The sequence below is a fragment of the Scyliorhinus canicula genome, chromosome 1, assembly GCF_902713615.1.
Source record: "Scyliorhinus canicula chromosome 1, sScyCan1.1, whole genome shotgun sequence".
In the NCBI taxonomy this organism is placed as follows: domain Eukaryota; kingdom Metazoa; phylum Chordata; class Chondrichthyes; order Carcharhiniformes; family Scyliorhinidae; genus Scyliorhinus; species Scyliorhinus canicula.
This window is the reverse complement of record NC_052146.1, coordinates 291,966,373-291,983,333: the sequence shown is the minus strand read 5'-3', so window position 1 is coordinate 291,983,333 and position 16,961 is coordinate 291,966,373. Positions and strand designations below refer to the sequence as shown.

General features: G+C 42.5%; 1 protein-coding gene across 11 annotated transcripts in view; it reads left to right on the top strand.

The window, feature by feature from the left end:
• akt3a (v-akt murine thymoma viral oncogene homolog 3a) overlaps positions 1-16,961 on the top strand; it is a 522,194-nt gene that overhangs the window by 419,495 nt on the left and 85,738 nt on the right. For all 11 annotated transcript variants that reach the window (XM_038815257.1, XM_038815276.1, XM_038815325.1 and 8 more), the window contains 2 exons: positions 3,570-3,692; positions 7,274-7,402. In XM_038815257.1, the coding sequence (XP_038671185.1) occupies positions 3,570-3,692; positions 7,274-7,402 (252 nt within the window). The remainder of the gene's footprint in view (positions 1-3,569; positions 3,693-7,273; positions 7,403-16,961) is intronic.

The window sequence follows — 16,961 nt, the reverse complement described above, 5'->3', positions numbered from 1 at the left end:
GCCATCTTTACGGTCAAGTCACCGACCGATCTATATCATGCTGTATCCTCTGACAGTCCTCATTGCTATTGGCAATTCCACCAACCATTGTGTCATCCGCAAACTTACTAATCAAACCAGTTATATTTTCCTCAGTCATTTATATATACTGTAAACAGCAAAGGTCCCAGCACTGATCCCTGCGGAACACCACTAGTCACAACCCTCCACTCAGAAAAGCACCCTTCCACAGCTACTCTGTGTCTTCTGTAACCGAGCCAGTTCTGTATCCATCTTGCCAGCTCACCCCTGATCCTGTGTGACTTCACCTTTTGTACCAGTCTGCCATGAGGGGCCTTGTCAATGTCTTACTGAAGACCATGTAGACAACATCCACTGCTCTACCTTCATCAGTCATCTTCGTCACTTCTTCTAAAACCCGATCAAATCAGTGCGACACGACTTCTCCTTCACAAAACCATGCTACCTGTCGCTAATACGCCCACTTGCTTCCAAATAGGTGAAAATCCTGTCTCGAAGAATCCTCTCCAGTAATTTCCCTGCCGCTGACATAAGGCTCAACAGCCTGTAATTTCCTGGATTATCCTTGCTACCTTAAAAAAAGGAACAAAATTATCTATTCTCCAGTCCTCAGGGACCTCGCCTGAAGCCAGGGAGGATACAAAGATTTCTCTCGAGGCTCCAGCAATTTCCTCGCTTGTCTCTCAGCATTCTGGGGTAGATCTAATCAGACTCTGGGGACTTATCTACCTTGATGTTTTTCAAGACGTCCAACACCACCACCTTTTTGATCTCGGTGTGACACCCTTCTACACACCCTTCCCCAGACTCCTCATCCACCAAGCCCTTCTCTTTGGTGACTATTGATACCAAATACTCATTCAGTACCTCCCCCATTTCCTTTGGCTCCACGCCTTTGATTCCCTCCCCTGTCTTTGAATGGGACAGCCCTTTCCATGAATATCCTCTTGCTCTTTATATGCGTATAAAAACCCTTGGGATTTTCCTTAATCTTGTTTGCCAATGACTTTCGTGACCCCTTTTAGCTTTCCTGACTCCTTGATTAAGTTCCTTCCTACTTTCCTTATATTCCTCATGGGCTTCGACTGTTCCCAGCCTTCTGACCATTACAAATTATTCCTTTTTCCTTTGGACTAGGTTCACAATATCTCGCGTTATCCAAGGTTCCCAAAACTTGCCACACTTGTCCTTCATCCTCACAGGAACCTGCCGGTCCTGAATTCTTGTCAACTGACATTTGAAGCCTCTCACATGCCAGGTGTTGATTTACCCTCAAACATCCACCCCCAATTTAGGTTCTTCAGTTCCTGCCTAATATTGTTATAATTAGCCTTTCCCCAATTTAGCACCTTCACCCGAGGACTACTCTTATCTTTATCCAATAGTACCCTAAAACCTACTGAATGATGTTCACTGTTCCCAAAATGAAACTTCGACTACTTGGTTGGGCTCATTCCCCAATATCAGGTGCAATGCAGTCCCTTCCCTAGTTTGGACTATGTAGATATTTTTTCAAGAAGTCCTCCTGGATGGTCCTTCCAAACTGTGCCCCATCTAAGCCCCTAGCACTGAAAGTCCCAGTCAATATAGGGGAAGTTAAAATCACCCACCACAACAACCCTGTTGCTTTTACACCTCTCCAATAGCTGCCAGCATATCTGCTCCTCTATCGCCTGCTGGCTGTTGGGAGGTCTGTAGTAAACCCCCAACATTGTGACTGCACCCTTTTAGACCAAGGCAGGCCAGCAGCGCGGTTCAATTCCCGTAGCAGCCTCCCCGAACAGGCGCAGGAATGTGGCGACTAGGGGCTTTTCACAGTAACTTCATTGAAGCCTACTCGTGACAATAAGCGATTTAGGGGCTGGTTTATCTCACTGGGCTAAATTGCTGGCTTTGAAAGCAGGCCAGCAGCATGGTTCAATTCTCGTAACAGCCTTCCCGAACAGGCGCCGGAATGTGCCGACTAGGGGCTTTTCACAGTAACTTCATTTGAAGCCTACTCGTGACAATAAGCGATTTTCATTTCATTTCATTTTCATTAACTATTCCTGAGCTCTACCCATAGTGCCTTGTTGCATGAGGTGTCTGTGGTGTCCCCCCGCAGTACAGCTGTGATATTCACCTTATCCAGTAGTGCAACTCCCCCATCCCCTTTACTTCCCCCTCTATCCTGCCTGAAACATCTAAATCCTGGAACGTTTATCTGCCAATCCTAGCCCCCTCTCAATCAAGTCCCTGTAATGGCAACAACATCATAGTTCCAAGTACTAATCCAAACTCTTAAGTTCATCTGCCTTACGTGTTATACCTCTCGCATTGAAACAAAGGCACTTCAGACCACCAGTCCCAGTGTGTTCAGCTACATCTCCCTACCTGCTCTTTCTCTCGAGTCTTACTGGCCCTATTCTCTAGTTCCCCCTCGGTTATTTCACTTTCTGACCTATTGTTCTGGTTCCCATGCCCTTGCCACACTAGATGCATTTACATCTCGACTCAACAAAGAACAATCATCTGAAATTCGATTTTTTTTCAACTTGACCACAAAATAACACTGGTTTTCCATGTCTTCTATTTAAAGCATTTGCACTTTTAGCTTTATCTTAAAATAAAATTATTAAGAAGTCACAATTTGATAATTAGCTTCAGGTTATTTTTAAATTCTCATGTGTAAATCCAATTTTTAAAAATAGTATAAATTCAAAAAAATATATATAATACAGCTTGAAATGAAAAATTAAATGAAAATCGCTTCTTGTCATAAGTAGGCTTCAAATAAAGTTACTGTGAAAAGCCCCTAGTCGCCACATTCCGGCGCTTGTTCGGGGAGGCCTGGATGGGAATTGAACCGTGCTGCTGACCTGCCTTGGTCTGCTTTCAAAGGCAGCGATTTAGCCCTGTGCTAAACCCAGCCCCTAGCTTGAATAATTTCATTCAACTAGTTTTAATCGCAGATAAATGCATCCTTGGCAGAATGTTCACAAAATCGTATTAATAAAACTCAGAAAAGATTTGGATTGACTCAGTGGGCCCTTTAGTTCCAATATGTGAAATTTGTTATCAACAGCAGTAGATTAGTTAGGATGACTAATCCCTGTTTGACACATTCAGGTCTTTCTTATGCAAATCTTGATGGCAGGTCAATTAATATGGGACTGTTTGAAGGTAACAGTGGTAATTTGTATCAATGCCTATGACAGTGTGAACATACAGGTATTTGACAATGCAGCTCAACATCTGACAATATGAAAAGGATAATTAGATCGCACTGCTGCACTTTTTTTCAGGAGTAAGTAGGAGGTTAAATAGGCAGTGCACAAAATGTCTAGAACAAGATTGGTATATTGATTAAAAAGCTGATTTAGCAGCTCACATTTCCCCTTGGAAACTTTTGAAAGATAAACCAGCTGCCGTCTAGGAGCCATCAGTATCTACCAAGGGTGCACTATCTATCATCACAATATGGTGATGAGAGGTGTTTTATGTTTGTGTTAATTTTCCCCACTAAATCAGTAATTATTACAATACTGTCCCCGCTGTTTACCCTGCAGCTGTTTTTCCATTTGTCGAGAGAACGAGTGTTCTCAGAGGACCGCACACGCTTCTATGGCGCAGAAATTGTCTCAGCTCTAGATTATTTGCATTCCGAGAAGATTGTGTACCGAGATCTCAAGGTAACAATGTAATCAGAATTTGTTCTTTTTCTCCCACACTAGGAACACACATGAAATTATTCATAACCTACTTGCAGCAGCCGAACCTGCTGTTCCCACCACAGATTATTCTAATAATGGACATAGTTAGTTTCTTTTTAGAATTTAAAAGACGTTTTAAAATATTGCTTGCATTTTTTTTGTCCACATTTTTGTACTTTATTTCCTAAATTTTATTTCATTTCTCACATTCGCTTTCAACTATGGCGGCAGGTGGTAGCCTACATCCATATTCTATCAACATTTCTTCATAAACAGTCACTATTGAGTATGGACGAATAAAACAAGTTTATATCAGTTTCATATCCATTTGCTTTCAAAGAAGAGTCTTTGTGATCTTGCTAATTTCCCAGCCAATACTAGTTGAAATAGGAAGCTTGCCGATATGATGAATATTGGCTGCAAACGTTAGCACTGGGTATTATCATAATTTTATTTTTAACCTGTCTAATAGCTATTTATTTAAATGTAGTGAGCATGCAACACTTAATGTTTGTATTCAAAATTGTAACTGATATATTTAAGTTAAAATAAGTTTTCTGTGTATTATATGAATACATGCCCCAAATGGTCCCTCACAGGTGTGAACCACCCCCCACCCCCCCAAAAAAAGGATGCTAAGATAAAGGAAAATACATTGGGGTTGATCAAAAGTTTATTTAGAAATGTGGATTTTAAGGAGGGTCTTAAAAGAGGATGGGGAGCTGGAACTTTGGGAGTCAGTTCCAGAGTATGTGGGCCGAGGCTGCAGAAAACAGAGGTCACTAAAGATGATGTTCTGAAAAATTTCAGAGATTTGTTCAAGAATGGAATGCTTTGATATGGGATGATTGAGGCAGGAAGACCCTTGCTTCTTTTAAGGGTTAATTGAATTGCAGAAGAAGACACATAATTTTGTGAAGAGAGCAGGGTAGTTGGTTAGTTTTATACTGCCCTCAAAAAGATGACACAATGGACCTAGTTGTGTTTTAAATAAACACCGTTGTGTTTAAAATTTTTCCAATTCTAATTTTTCATGGCAGTAATATAGCTTTTATTGGCTGTAATTCTGTTACAAAGAGGAAAAAGTATGTAAATTTAAAAATTAAGTGTTGGCATGAAGGAAGGCTTAATGCATTTAAGGTAAAAATTCTGCAAATCAAAACATTAGCCCAAGGAGTGACTGCCATATTTATTTGCTTCATTTTATAAAGTTTGTTGCTAACTAATGTTTTATGTCCATATTTTCTAATGGGATAGGTTGAATTAGATTTTATGGTTATCAAGAGAACATCATAACATATGATGGTTTGTTATATGTGAGCACATTTCAATTTGTACGCTATATTGAAAATTGATGAGTTTCAAATTACAATTTTGGCATCTGTCTAAACTCTTAATTTGTTGTACAAATGAAAGGAATATTAACTTATTTTTAGATTAATGTACTCCTAAATAAAGTCCTTACCTGTCCTGAAGGAAACATTTCCCTGTAAGCCTCAGAGCTCTAGTGTTCCTCTAACTGACTTCTTGTAATTCTCCTACTTCTACTTCTATCTTCCCACAATTAGCAGTTATGCCTTTTGCTGTTTACATTGGAATTCTTTTTAAATTTATCTCCTGTTCTCTCTTCCTTTCTCCCTACTTAACACCAACATCTTTAACTGAGTTTTCAAACACCCTTCCCATTACCTTTTTCATTCGTGCAGTGCCCATTTATTTACTCCTGTAAAGTGCCATTAGATGATTTTCTATGTGGTGCTATACAAGTGGAAGCTGTAGTTGTATTCTGACTCCTAATTATCTTTAGACGGTCAGAATAACAGAACAAGAGCAGTGAAATAAAATTTCAAATCTATTGGATGATTAAGCCATCTCTCATTGATAGAACTTGGTCAGATAAAACATTTTTAGAGTACATTAACATCTAATTTTTACCATTTTTCCCTTGGGGAAGACACAAACTGCAAAAATTAGTGCCTTGCTTTAATGAGTATTTGTTAAAAGTGCTCCTCCGTTTTATAGAATAAAATATTAGTCCAAGAAAAAATTATCATCTTTGTCCCTTTATTGGCATTTGAATTCTCAGGCATAGTCTCCTTCTGTGTTGGGCTGCTTCAATTATATAACTGACAGAGAATATCCCCATGCAGCTCCTTTAGAAGCAGCAGGGGCACAACTTCAAAACAGCCTGAGAGCTGTTCAACACCAGGAAGCCATGTTAGAGTCTGTGCAAACTGTGTCTGTTTCCTGTAGTGTAGTTTCTTGGGGTTTTACAATCTCAGGCCAGTTTAAAGTCATAGAGAGTCAGAGTTTGTACAGCACAGAAAGAGGCCCTTTAACCCATCATGTCTGTGCTGGCCACCAAGCGCCTACCTACTCAATCGTATTTTCCAACACTTGGCCCGAAGCTTTATATGCTATGGCATATCGAGTGCTCTTCTAAATATTTCTTAAATTATCTGAGGGTTCTTGCCTCTTAACACCCTTTCAGGCAGTGAGTTCCAAACTCCAACCACCCACTGGATGAAAAGATTTTCCTCACATCCCTTCCAGGGGCTGGTTTAGCACACTGGACTAAATAGCTGGCTTTTAAAGCAGACCAAGGCAGGCCAGCAGCATGGTTCAATTCCCATACCAGCCTCCTCGAACAGGCGCTGGAACGTGGCGACTAGGCGCTTTTCACAGTAACTTCATTTGAAGCCTACTTGTGACAATAAGCAATTTTAATTTCAACTTCATTTGAAGCCTACTTGTGACAATAAGCAATTTTAATTTCAACTTCATTTGAAGCCTACTTGTGACAATAAGCGATTTTCATTTCATTCATTTTTCATTTTCAAACCTCCAGCCCCATACCTTAATTCTCTTTACCTTGTGTATTGACAACTCCGCTAAGGGGAAAGGTTTCTTCCTATCCACCCTATCTATGCCCCTCATAATTTTGTACACCTCAATCATTCCACCCCCCCCCCCCCCCCAGTTATCTCTTGATAACTGAAATGTTCCAGCCCATCACCAACACCGTGGTGATTCTCCTCTGCACCCACGTCAGTGCAATTACTTATTTCCTACAGAGTGGTGACCAGAACTACACAGTTGTCCAGCTGTGGCCTAACCAGCGTTTTGTACAGCTCCATCATAACCTCCATGCTGTTATATTCTATGTCTCGGCTAATAAAGGCAAATATCCCATATGCCTTCTTAACCACCTATCTACTTGTCCTGCTGTCTTCAGCGATCTATGGACATGCACACCAAGATCCCTCTGATCCTCTGTACTCCCTGCTTTTCTAATGGAGTTGCAGGGCACTTTCCATTGATCGTATCACTATAATATAAATGCAGAGAACAAATTTCAATGTTTGTTTCTCCATTCATGCCTGTAAAACAATGTTGATTATAAAAAAAATTATCAATATTCTAGAAAACTGTTGCTTTCCTTTACAAGACAGACGGTTTAGAATAAAATGTACCCCTCCTAAATTCCCTTCCCCTTTGTCTTAGTTATGATTGTTGGTATTGCTTATCAATTTAAATACTAATTAAAACTTTTTTTGTAGCTTGAGAATTTAATGTTAGACAAGGATGGTCACATCAAAATCACAGATTTTGGACTTTGCAAGGAAGGAATTACAGACGCTGCTACCATGAAGACATTTTGTGGTACACCAGAATACTTGGCTCCAGAGGTAGGATCATTATAATTAAAGTTACCAGATCTCCCACTGCTGATTTATGGAGTTCTGCATTATTTTTTCATGATATCCTAGCCAAGGCCCAGAGATTAAATATTTTTGGAAAGCTGCTAAAGTTATTTCAGAATGTTGAATTTTAAGAACATGAACTTTGTGAAAAAATGATTGGCTAAACTATCATCTTTTGTTTGCCAAACATGACATAGTAACATAAATCTTATTATAGTGTATTATTTGATCACTTTCTGGTGATAGTATCTCGAACAAAATGATATAAAGCTCTACATCCTGACAAAATCCCTTTTTAAATCTATGCAATTATAAATTAACTTTACTGTATTTATTTTTGAATAAGCTCATTTTTAATTCTCAATGAGCCGAATACAGAACTAAGAAATAAGTTGTTCTGTTAAGAGTGAACGGTTAAAGAATGGTTTTCATGATAAGATGTTTCTTATCAATGACCCTTTAGAGATGAAAATATTAATTACCTATGCTTCAGACATCTAGTACTTGCTTCAAACTGTATACGAGCAGTATTCTGAACCCAGTTCTGAGAATCAAAAATCTAAGAATGGTTTGCTTATTATTAGAGAGAGAATCAACTAGCTAGCCCTCATTTTGACATCATATGTAACGTTTCGCTTTGAGTATTTTTCATTAATACAAATAAAAAGGGCACTTGGTTCCTGATTGTTCTTGGAAAAGATCAGCTGTTTTTATTTTGGTTATTAATTGTACACAGAATTGGAACAGATTTATACAATGTACTTCAGGAAGTAGTAAAATCCGAAATAACTATTCTATCATGCTGTGTTCTGAGTTCAGATTGCCAAAAGCAAGTGGTCAAGACGTATGTTGTCTGATGTAAATGACAACATAAAATTTTAGACGTTTCTGTGACAGACACGAGGGTGATGTGAATTGAGTTATTTAAATACTGCCTGTGACACCGATATTTTTTATGTTTAATTTAGTTTGTTTCCCTTGTTATCCTTTCCCTTTCTGAAATGGGCTATGGTGGGTTTCCCAAACCCCAATTTGAGGCCCATTGTTAAAAATAACCTCACAGCAAATTCATTAAGTTGAAACAAAAATAGGGTTTAGTAACATGTTCAAAACTGGAGGGATAAGTTGCAACACGTATTCACACTCACAGGCACACAAGATAGAAAGGCAGAGAAGAAAGGGAAGGAATTTACAAATTGTGACTTATTGACATTAATTTATGTGACTAGTGTCCAGTAAAGGTGTTTTTGACTGGCAGAATTTCTGATCTTTGTCCAAGGAATACAGCTGAGGCAGTTGAAGATGCCGCAAAGTACTTTTGTACTTCGGGTATTAGTTCACTCTGCAGGCAAAATACAGGATTCTTTCTGGAGATCTAATTTTGGGAGAGCTGGAGATCAGTGGCAGGCTATTAGCCCGGAGTCTGCTTTCTCTTTGGAGGTTAAACCACAACTGAAGAGATAGTTCAAAAGTTGTATAATTAAAGCAATTCAAACAGCTCAACTCAGTCATGTGACCAGGCGGTTTCAGGTTGAGCCATTCAGCTATCTCTGTATGTTCAGGATCTTTGTTAAAATCCATTCTATTTTGAGCAGGTAACGGTGGACTATTAGGACAACAGAGTCACAAATAGCTCTGCCTTTGACCAGATCTGGCTGATGCAGATGACTCATCAACTCGTTCTTTGTGTTGACTTGGCTGGAATGTTTATACAATACAAAGAGCATTACATTCCTGGAGTTTGATGAGTTAGCCTTTCTTCGTTTGTTGAAACTGCTCGCAAACTTCCTGAAGCACCGTCATGTGGTCAGCTTCAGCCATTTTGTCAGTTCGGATGAATTGTCAAGAGTCTAAGCAAGAGAATATGGTGGAGAAACAAAATTCTTTTGGATTTTTTTCTTCATGCCACATGACATTATTTACTAATGGTAGTACTTTGACACAACCAAAAAATAAGTAAAATGATGGTGCATACTTGAAAATATCTTGTGGGAAATTTGTGCCAAGTAAAAAGACAGGTAATAGCCCAGAGATAATACACCTCAATGCAACCACGCAGAGTCAACATAGTTTTGTGAAAGGAAATTCACGTTTGACTGATTTATTGGAGTTGTTTCAGGAAGTAACAAGCAACATGGATAATGGAGAACATATGGATATACTGTACTTGGCATTCTAGAAGGCATTTGACAAAGGACACATCAAAGATTCCTATGCAAAATGAAAGCTCATGGGGTGTAGGGGTGATATATTAGCATAGAGGTTTGGTTAGCTAACAGTAGGCACAAATGGATCATTTTCAAGTTGGCAAGATGTGACTAGTGAAGTACCATGGTGCGCCCTCAACTATTTACAATTTATATCAACTACTTTGACGAAGAGACTGAATGTATGGTTGCTAAATCTGTTGATGACTGAAAGGTAGGTAGGTAGGAAAGTAAGTTGTGAAGTGAAAATAAGGAATCTGCAAAGGGATACAAATAGGTTAAGTGAGTGGTCAAAATTTGGCAGATGGCATATAATGTGGGAAAATATGAACTTGTTCACTTCAGCAGGAAGAATATAAAAGCAGTATGTTATTTAATTGGAGGGAGATTGCAGAATTAAAAATATATATTTTTATGACAAATGTTCATTTGTAACAAACAATGACAATTAAAATCTTTATTAGTGTCACAAGTAGGCTTACATTAACAGTGCAATGAATTTACTGAGAAAATCCGCTAGTCGCCACACTCTGGCGCTTGTTCGGGTACACTGAGGGAGCATTCAGAATGTCCAATTTACCTAACGGGCACGTCTTTCGGGACTTGTGGGAGGAAACCGGAGCACCCGGAGGAAACCCATGCAGACACGGGGAAAACGTGCAGACTCCTCACAGTCAGTGACCCAAGCCAGGAATTGAACCCGGGTCCCTGATGTGAAGCAACAGTGCTAACCACTGTGCTACCGTGCCACCCGCAATATAAATCAACCCCGCCATCTGCGCTGCAAACAAATCACAATGTCTGACCTAGAGTGAAGTGCTCGTCTGGGATTTGAACCCAGGACCACTGGCATTCTCATCGGTTGAAAAACCCAAAGTGAGAAACCCTCTACCAACAGGACATCAAAAACAACAACATAGCTGATGTTACACAGTATAATATGATAAAAGCACATAGAAAAAACGGGACTACCACGACCTATCATATAGTTTTTTCGTAACTATACTAACTACCTTTCCCCCCCCCCCCCCCCCCACCCCCATAGAAACTCCATAAGGTCACCCAAACAGGCTGAGGCACTGGGCGGAGTAGAGGAACTCCATCCCAGCAGAACCTGCCTCCAGGTTATTAGCGAGGCAAAGGTCACAACATCTACCTTCACCCTGGTCTGCATTCCCGGCACATCTGACACCCTGAAAATGGTCACCAATGGACAAGGCTCCATTGAGAATCGCTGACATGATGTTAAAGAAGGAGACCCAAAGGTTTGTCATCCCAGGGCGCGACCAGAACATATGGGTGTGGTGAGCGGGCCCCTGAGAGCACTGCTCACATTTGACCTCCACTCTCGCGAAGAATCCAGTCATCCCTGCCTTAGTTAGGTGAGCTCTGTGTACGGCCTTGAGCTGAATCAGGCTAAGCTGGATGCAGGAGGAAGTGGAATTCACAGCACAGCTCCTCATCCAGAATAGGACCTAGCTCCCCCACCCACTTTGCTCTCACCCGGTTCAGCGAAATTACGTCCATTCACATGATCTGCCCATAAATATTTGAAATGTCCCTCCCCCCAGACCCCATCAGCAATAGGATTCACCTAAGCAGGGTGGGTTGCGGGCTAAAGGAAATGTAGGACAGGCCTTCTGGTTAAAATTGTGCGGCTGTAAGTAGTGGAATGAATGCTTCCCTGACACTTGAGATCACACCGGTAGGTCCTCCAAACTGGAAATCACCCCTTCCTCCTCCACGGATACCCGAGCCCTCAAAGCAGTTTCCCCTCCACGACTTAAATGTCCCATCCAAACTCAGTGGCACTAACAGGCGATTGCCGCAGATGGGAGTCAATCGATTCATGGAGCTCAGTTTATAGTGCTGCCTAAACTGCTTCAATATCCTTAGAGATCTCCACCAGGTTGGAGGAATACCTAATGCCACTGTGCGAGAATCATGAGTTTGAGCCAGGGGGGATGGATACTGGATACAGTAGGTGGAGGGAAGTAGGACTGATCAAGGTGAGGGATTTGTATTCGGAGGAAGGGTTCGCCAGTCTGGAGGAGCTCAGGGAGAGGATAGAGCTGCCAAGGGGGAGTGAGTTCAAGTATCTGCAGGTTAAGGACTTTGCGCGAAAGGTCTGGAGGGGGTTCCCTAGGTTGCCGGGATACACCTGCTGGAGCGACTGCTGCTCCCAGATATGGAAGAGGAGGGAAGAATTGGGGATACGTACAAGTGGCTGGGGGAGCAGGGAGGCGAGCGAGTAGTGAAGATCAAGGCGAAATGGGAAGCGGAGTTGGGAGGGGAAATCAATTGGGGAGTATGGAGTGAGGCACTGTGTAGGGTAAACAGGACCTCTTGTGCAAGGGTGAGCCTGATACTTAGGCAGAACATTTTATCATGAGTTCAGCTATTGTATAGATCACCTAAGGCAAGTGCATGTACTAACACGTTGAGTTTAGGGTACTTTCTCCTGAATAGAGGCATGAAGCGGGGGTGGGTGCAGCATAAGGTTTGCACGCTAACGACGTGCTCTTGTATGTTACGAACCCAGTCGAACCAGCCAAAATTGGTTCAATGGCTGCAGCTTCACCCCCATTCACCAGCTTTATTACTAACAGGGCAGCTCCTCCCAGAACGTTGAGGGAAAAAAATGATATTGCCCACCTCGAGGATAAAACTTATTTCAAAATGCAAACACTGACCAGACAAACTTTCCAATATATATAATCCCTCTTCATTTCCACAGACAGGGAAACAGATTTTATCAACAAATATCAAAAACGATATACATATGTCATAGCTCCCGTCTCAACTCACGGATCTTATCCAATACACTTAACTATACCCTTGAAGGCGTCCATCTCCTCTGGTGCCTCAAAATAATAGTCTTTGGATTTGTACGTGACCCGCAGCCTTGCCGGGTATAACACCCCGAAGCAAAGTCCTTTCCTAAAAAGAGCAATCTTAATCTTGTTAAACGCTGCTTGCTTCCTCACCAGCTCATTTCCCACATCCTGGTAAACCCTTACGAGGTTTTCCTCTCATTTCAACTCACTGTTTTCTTTAGCCCGCTTCTGGGCGCTCTCCTCACTAAAGCTATGGAAGCGGACAATAAGTGCTTGAGGTGGCTCGTTGGGCCAGGGCTTCTGCCGTAGTGTTCGATGGGCCCTGTCCAGTTCCAGAGGGGACACTGATCCGCCCTCCCCCATTATCTTCCAAAATATCTGCAACAAGTATTCAGTGGGCTTCGGGCCCTCCACCCCCGATGGCAATTCCACGACTCTGAGGTCCTGCTTCCTTGACAGATTTTCTAGGTCATCGACCTTAGCCTTGAATCATTTATTCACATCGGCCACCACCGCCATCTCAGCCGCGAACGACGCCAACTGCTCACCTTGCATATCCGGACCTTCTCCACTCCCTCCAGAACCTCACCCTGTTTCTTTACTGCGTCGACAGTTTTGTAAAGTTTCACCTGCATGAGTCCCAGTGCCGCCTCAAATGATTTCAATAGCCTCACCTCCCATTGCCTGTCGACGTGTTTCTCAAACTCCCTTCTGAGCACCCCTAAAAGCGTGTCTACCGTGATCGGGGCGGCCATCGTTGACTGTGTTGATTTCACATTTTGTCTATCAGCAAGTTGTGTGAGGCCTCAGAGTCCATCGAAGAGTTGTCTTCTGTGGTCTTTTTCCCTTCTCTTTTTCCCATGTATTTGGTGTTGGAATTCTGTACTAACAATCAGAAGCATTTTCCTGTGAAAATTCTCTGAAAAATCGGGCAAAAGGGCCGCTGGTACAACAAGTGATTAGGAAGGCAAATGGAATGTTGGTGTTTATTGCAAGTGGATTAGAATGTAAGGTAAGGATAAAAGCAAAATACTGCGGATTCCAGAAATCTGAAATAAAAACAGGAAATGCTGGAAAAACTCAGCACGTTTGGCAGCATCTGTGGAGAGAGAAACGTTTTGAGTCCGTATGACTCTTCTGTGCTGAAGAGGTGGAAATGTGATGGGTTTAAACTAATTCAGCATGGGCATGGGAACCTGGATTGTAGTTTTGGGGTACGGGAGATTGAGAGTATAGAGGTCAGGAGCACAGATTTGACTTCGCAGGAGGGTGCCAGTGTTCAGGTAGGTGGTTTGAAGTGTGTCTACTTCAATGCCAGGAGTATACAAAATAAGGTAGGGGAACTGGCAGCATGGGTTGGTACCTGGGACTTCGATGTTGTGGCCATTTCAGAGACATGGATAGAGCAGGGACAGGAATGGTTGTTGCAGGTTCCGGGGTTTAGGTGTTTTAGTAAGCTCAGAGAAGGGGGCAAAAGAGGGGGAGGTGTGGCGCTGCTAGTCAAGGACAGTATTACGGGTTTCCTGACACAATATGTTGACAGGCCAACAAGAGGCGAGGCCACATTGGATTTGGTTTTGGGTAATGAACCAGGCCAGGTGTTCGATCTGGAGGTAGGTGAGCACTTTGGAAACAGTGACCACAATTCGGTGACCTTTACGTTAGTGATGGAAAGGGATAAGTATAACCCGCAGGGCAAGAGTTATAGCTATGACTTAGGATGTGTAGGTTGGAGAAGTAGGCTGCAAGGGTTGGGCACACTGGATATGTGGAGCTTGTTCAAGGAACAGCTATTGCATGTTCTTGATAAGTACGTACCAGTCAGGCAGGGAGGAAGGGGTCGAGCGAGGGAACCGTGGTTTACCAAAGAAGTGGAATCTCTTGTTAAGAGGAAGAAAGAGGCCTATGTGAAGATGAGGCGTGAAGTTTCAGTTGGGGCGCTTGATAGTTACAAGGAAGCGAGGAAGGATCTAAAGAGAGAGCTAAGACGAGCAAGGAAGGGACATGAGAAGTCTTTGGCAGGTAGGATCAAGGAAAACCCAAAAGCTTTCTATAGGTATGTCAGGAATAAAAGAATGACTAGGGTAAGAGTAGGGCCAGTCAAGGACAGTGGTGGGAAGTTGTGTGTGGAGGCTGAGGAGATAAGCGAGATACTAAATGAATACTTTTCGTCAGTATTCACTCAGGAAAAAGATAATGTTGTGGAGGTGAATGCTGAGACCCAGGCTATTAGAATAGATGGCATTGAGGTGCGTAGGGAAGAAGTGTTGGCAATTCTGGACAAGGTGAAAATAGATAAGTCCCCGGGGCCTGATGGGATTTATCCTAGGATTCTCTGGGAAGCCAGGGAAGAGATTGCTGAGCCTTTGGCTTTGATTTTTATGTCATCATTGGCTACAGGAATAGTGCCAGAGGACTGGAGGATAGCAAATGTGGTCCCTTTGTTCAAGAAGGGGAGTAGAGATAACCCCGGTAACTATAGGCCGGTGAGCCTCACGTCTGTTGTGGGTAAAGTCTTGGAGAGGATTATAAGAGATACGATTTATAGTCATCTAGATAGGAATAATATGATTAGGGATAGTCAGCATGGTTTTATGAAGGGTAGGTCATGCCTCACAAACCTTATCGAGTTCTTTGAGAAGGTGACTGAACAGGTAGACGAGGGTAGAGCAGTTGATGTGGTGTATATGGATTTCAGTAAAGCGTTTGATAAGGTTCCCCACGGTCATCTATTGCAGAAAATACGGAGGCTGGGGATTGAGGGTGATTTAGAGATGTGGATCAGAAATTGGCTAGTTAAAAGAAGACAGAGGGTGGTGGTTGATGGCAAATGTTCAGAATGGAGTTCAGTTACGAGTGGCGTACCACAAGGATCTGTTCTGGGTCCGTTGCTGTTTGTCATTTTTATAAATGACCTAGAGGAGGGAACAGAAGGTTGGGTGAGTAAATTTGCAGACGACACTAAAGTCGGTGGAGTTGTAGACAGTGTGGGAGGATGTTGCAGGTTACAGAGGGACATCGATAAGCTGCAGAGCTGGGCTGACAGGTGGCAAATGGAGTTTAATGTAGAGAAGTGTGAGGTGATTCACTTTGGAAAGAATTACAGGAATGCGGAATATTTGGCTAATGGTAAAATTCTTAGCAGTGTGGATGAGCAGAGGGATCTCGGTGTCCATGTACATTGATCCCTGAAAGTTGCCACCCAGGTTGATAGGGTTGTGAAGAAGGCCTATGGTGTGTTGGCCTTTATTGGTAGAGGGATTGAGTTCCGGAGCCATGAGGTCATGTTGCAGCTGTACAAAACTCTGGTACGGCCACATTTGGAGTATTGCGTACAGTTCTGGTCGCCTCATTATAGGAAGGACATGGAAGCTTTGGAACGGATGCAGAAGAGATTTACCAAGATGTTGCCTGGTATGGAGGGAAAATCTTATGAGGAAAGGCTGATGGACTTGAGGTTGTTTTCGTTAGAGAGAAGAAGGTTAAGAGGTGACTTAATAGAGGCATACAAGATGATCAGAGGGTTAGATAGGGTGGACAGTGAGAGCCTTCTCCCGCGGATGGAGGTGGCTAGCACGAGGGGACATAGCCTTAAATTGAGGGGTAACAGATATAGGACAGACGTCAGAGGTAGGTTTTTTACGCAAAGAGTGGTGAGGCCGTGGAATGCCCTACCTGCAACAGTAGTGCACTCGCCAACATTGAGGGCATTTAAAAGTTTATTGGATAAGCATATGGATGATAATGGCATAGTGTAGGTTAGATGGCCTTTAGTTTTTGACTTCCCATGTCGGTGCAACATCGTGGGCCGAAGGGCCTGTACTGCGCTGCATCGTTCTATGTTCTATGTTTCTGCTGCAGATGAGAGGTGGAGCTAAATTTAAGGTAAGGGACAGGTTGCAGCTTGGGAGAGATTATATGATCCAAAGATGACATGGGTGCAAGACAAAGGGAGTGGTAATGTGTTAGTGTTAGTGTTAGCGATGGAAAGGGATAGGTATATACCGCAGGGCAAGAATTATAGCTGGGAAAAAGGCAATTATGATGTGATGACGCAATACTTAGGATGCGCAGGATGGGGAGGGAAACTGCAGGGAATGGGCACAATTGAAATGTGGAGCTTGTTCAAGGAACAGCTATTTTGTGTCCTTGATAAGTATGTACCTGTCAGACAGGGAGGAAGTGGTCGAGTGAGGGAACCGTGGTTACTAAAGTGAATCACTTGTCAAGAGGAAGAAGGAGACTTGTGTAAAGTTGAGATGTGAAGGTTCAGTTAGGGCGCTAGAGAGTTACAAGTTAGCCAGGAAGGACCTAAAGAGAGAGCTAAGAAGAGCCAGCAGGGGACATGAGAAGTCTTTGGCAGGTAGGATCAAGGATAACCCTAAAGCTTTCTATAGGTATGTCAGGAATAAAAGAATGACTAGGGTAAGAGTAGGGCCAGTGAAGGACAGTAGTGGGAAGTTGTTTGTTGAGTCCGAGGAGATAGGAGAGGTGCTAAAT